Consider the following 3,766-nt stretch of genomic DNA (forward strand, 5'->3'; position numbering starts at 1 on the left):
CCGCCAGCATCACGCTGTGCCCCCCTCCACCCAACCCTGCGGCTCTGTTGGAACAGGGTCCACGTTCGCCCTGGCTCGTCGTGACACTGTGCCACCAGTATCACCAGGCGCCTCTCTGCTTTTTATTCTGTTCTATAGGTTTGTAGGGGCAGATGTCTCCTCCACGATGTCCCTGAAGCTGCATGAGCCCAGCAGAGGAGCAGGGTGTAATTCTGGCCATATCATAGGTTGGGATCGGGTTTGGACGGGGGCCTTCTGATTTCAGAGGATGCTTGGAGACAAAGTCTGTGGTTCCGCAAAGGTAAAAGCAATGCGCCTGTGTGCACCTGTGTATTTCCTTACCAGAGAGCAACACTGTGTCAGCCAAAGTACACAATCCTGACCCCTTTTTTTTGGCCAAAAGAATGAGAAATGCTTTTTTTTTTTTTTTTCTAAACTCAGCTGTGAAAATGGCTGGTCTTTTCCTCTGGAAAAAATAACTATATTAAAATATGCATACGGTCTCCAGGCTAGAGCTTTGTCTGGCCAAAAAAGTGTATGAGAAGAATTAAACCCCTGCTGGTATAATTCACTTTTCTAGCCCCACAGATATTTCCATGACATACGTGTTAAAAGTTTCCAAGCCTGAGGCACTTGGTTGTTTTTCTTTTGTTTTGTTTGCTTTTGCTTTTCTCTCCTAGATCAGCATATCAAAACTCTGTTTTCACTAACGATTCTGGCTTATGAAAACCCAGCCATGCTTCGGCAGCGCCAGATGATGTTCTTTGTCTGGTCCAGTGTTATTAGTGAACAATGGACATTGTCATCTGACGGTTATGGAAGATGATGATTGAAAATAAACAAAAGAGGAGTGGATTAGCTCGTTATTATCAGATATCAGGTGGGGGCTCTGTGGTAACAGGCTATGCCAATAATGACAATCGATAAATAACTTTTTCTTCTGACATATTCTTTTTTTTTCCTTCTGCTGAGGACCGTTGGAAAGAAAGAAACCGGAGCTCGACTCCCTAGTAGCTCCACCATCACCGTCACTTCCACTTACCTGTCTTTCGCTGTGCTTGCCATGGATTTCCACAAAGTCATCGATAATCTTCACACTCAGGTCTTCAGGAGAGAAGTGTTTTACATCCAGCATGATTGTAAACTTGTCCCGGTCAGACCTCACCTGAAAAAAACATTGTTAGACAGTAAGATGTGAGCTCTAAGTGTCCCCGAGCATTATGTGCAGAAGCAGCGCCGGTGTCACGGCAGCTTAAGAGCCAGAGAAGGGGTGGTCTGACAGCAGCACAGTTTCTCCTTCTGTGACTATGGGCCTCAGCAGGGGTCTTCTTCCCATTGTAGGGAGAGACTAGGACGCCATGGTAGGTATCTGGGTCATTCCTCTGGAGAGAGGCGTTACTTCTCGCCGCTATTCTTGTGCCCTTTGCACCCACCAATCTGCCAGATGCACCAGGCATTTGTACTCAGCAGCGAGAGGGGAAGGAAACCAGTGCAATACTCTCTGACAGCACGTTTCATCCTTTCAGTGATTTATGGTTTCCCTGCGATCTTAGCTCTGGGAGGAAACCAGCAAGAGATGACTAGAGAAAGCGTTGATCCCTGACCTGGGGACCACAGTCCCCACAGCTACCCCCTCTTCCTACATGCTCCCTTCAGAGAATTGCTCCTGGGTCCTCCAGCAAGGGCTTGTGAAAACCACCAAGGTCCTGAGGCAGAGAGGACCAGAGAAACCTCCTGCTCACAGGGGTCCTCTCCTGTGCCGAGCTGCCTTTGCAGGTGCTTACGCCGGGAGCAGCCTAGCTCTTCCCTCGCCGTACGGGCTGGCGGGCACAAGGGCAGCCAAAGCAGCCTTTTCACGCATTGGAAACAACCATTAGGGCCAAAATGGATTCCGTTTCTTGAAGGGAAGCTTTCTACCCAGTGAGGGTTTCCCTCCATGCCCAAGAAGGGGCTGTGCTTGGCGGTGGGCTGGAGGTCCTCCTCGCTCCCTCGCACCCCAGCGCAAGGCTACAGCCACCAGTCCCCGCTGGTGAGCCACGGGTGGGGAGGAGCCGGCGGAGACGTAAGGAGGAGAGGAAGGAAAAGAAGAGGAAGCCAAAGGGCCCTTACCTCTGAAATGCCCGACTCCAGCACGCTGCGGAAGAGGGACTGCCTGTAGTAGGGGCTGATAGTGGAAGAGAACAAAGGCAGGAGATCGTACTCGAAGAGACCCTCTCCGAAAAACTGGTCGAACAAACGGCTTGGAATGAGGGGTCCCAGAGCACGCTTGAACCAGGGATGCTGGATGGTAATGTCCATGCTTGCGGCTGCTTGCGACCTGTGTTTGCAAGGGGAGAGCAGTGAAGGAGTGCAGTCGCTGGGAAGACAGCGATGCCTTGGCTGGACTGCGCAGTGCAGCCCCAGGAAAGCTCCCCCTATATATACCGGTCTCGCAGAATGAAGGCATTAGTGGGATTTCTCTGGAAAGACATGATCTCATGATGGAGGCAACGTGGTCAGCAGAAATGCGGAGACTGACCTGGAAATGACAGTCTGGTTGGAAACGGCGCCAGATCTCCCGAAGGGACGATGCCAGGCAGCAGGCTGTGAGACACGGGGTGCCCAGGGATACTGACAGGTCTTCTGCGGGATCAGGGAAGCTAAAAAGGACACCCCGGTGGGCATCTCAAGGATGCTGGTGAAGGAGGTCTGCTCTATGGGTTTTTGTAACCCGCCCTTGCCTTTTTGTTAACTTGCTTCTGTTCCTGCCCTTCCTGGAAATAGAGACAAAAAGTCTCTTCCAAATAAATTAAACGGCTTTCTTCCAAGCGAGGAGAAAGGGTTTGATTCAGTTTGAAGAAAGGGAAAGGGTTTTTTGTGGCATGCTATAAAGTGTCTCTGCCAACTGAGAGGGGCCTGACATGCCCAGCGCAGGGATCCTGGTGGGGCTGGCAGAGAAGCGGGACTCATGCATGATGCAGAGCATGAACACAGGTTTAACAAAACAGAAATTTTCAACAAGCAGATACTTCGCCAAAAGAAAGAAGAAAAAATGTTTGGTCACCGAAAGTAACAGCTCCAAAGCTGGCCTTGAGAGTGTCCTTGTTTGGATTTAGGAGCGTTGTGGGAAATCCATTTACCTCCCGGTGTCATGACACAGATCCTGCCTAACAGGCGTTCCTGGTTATGGCTGTTTTGCGTTTCTGTTTCACTTAAAGCTGCCTTTAAGGGCTCGTCCATCATCCTGGATAGACCGGGGAAGGGGCACGTGAACAGCCTGCTGTGGGAGCAGCAAGCTCTGCCAGAGAGATGAGGCAGCTGGGCGGTGAAAGGGCGGAGAGGCTGCCCAGCTCCACAGAAAGGTTTGGCATGAGGCCACAGCGAGAGCCAAAACCCCATTGCCACCGGAGCCAGTGATGTGGGGAAAGCATCCCAGGAGTCTTCTGGACGGCAGAAGCACCTAAATCTGGAGTCTTGTACATCTCAGCACCTTTTGCAGTCAGCAGAGAGCAAGAGAGAGAGTGGAGAGGGCACCACTGAAAGGCACTTGAGTGCTGAGGGGCTGAATCAATCTCTCATAGTGCCAGGAACTAAAGAAACAGAGAGTGGCTGAGATCTTGGCATCAGTGCTTTGGGAGAAATGGGATCAATCCAGGCCAGAGGCAAGGACAAGGGGCAACAGGTGCAAGCTGGAACATAGGAGGTTCCACAAAAGCATTAGGAAAAACTCTTTCACTGTGAGGGTGACAGAGCCCTGGCACAGGCTGCCCAGAGAGGTTGTGGAGTC

General features: G+C 51.1%; 1 protein-coding gene across 1 annotated transcript in view; it reads right to left on the reverse strand.

Moving 5' to 3' along the window:
* LOC104271597 (alpha-crystallin A chain) overlaps window positions 1-2,377 on the reverse strand; it is a 2,631-nt gene extending 254 nt beyond the window's left edge. Inside the window, exons 1-2 of the mRNA XM_009866313.1 lie at window positions 2,110-2,377; window positions 999-1,165 (exon numbers count right to left, since the gene is read on the reverse strand). Of these exons, the coding sequence (XP_009864615.1) occupies window positions 999-1,165; window positions 2,110-2,298 (356 nt within the window). The 5' untranslated portion in view covers window positions 2,299-2,377. The remainder of the gene's footprint in view (window positions 1-998; window positions 1,166-2,109) is intronic.
* Between the last annotated feature and the right edge of the window lie 1,389 nt (window positions 2,378-3,766).

Source organism: Apaloderma vittatum, unplaced genomic scaffold (assembly GCF_000703405.1).
Source record: "Apaloderma vittatum isolate BGI_N311 unplaced genomic scaffold, ASM70340v1 scaffold14623, whole genome shotgun sequence".
Taxonomy (NCBI): domain Eukaryota; kingdom Metazoa; phylum Chordata; class Aves; order Trogoniformes; family Trogonidae; genus Apaloderma; species Apaloderma vittatum.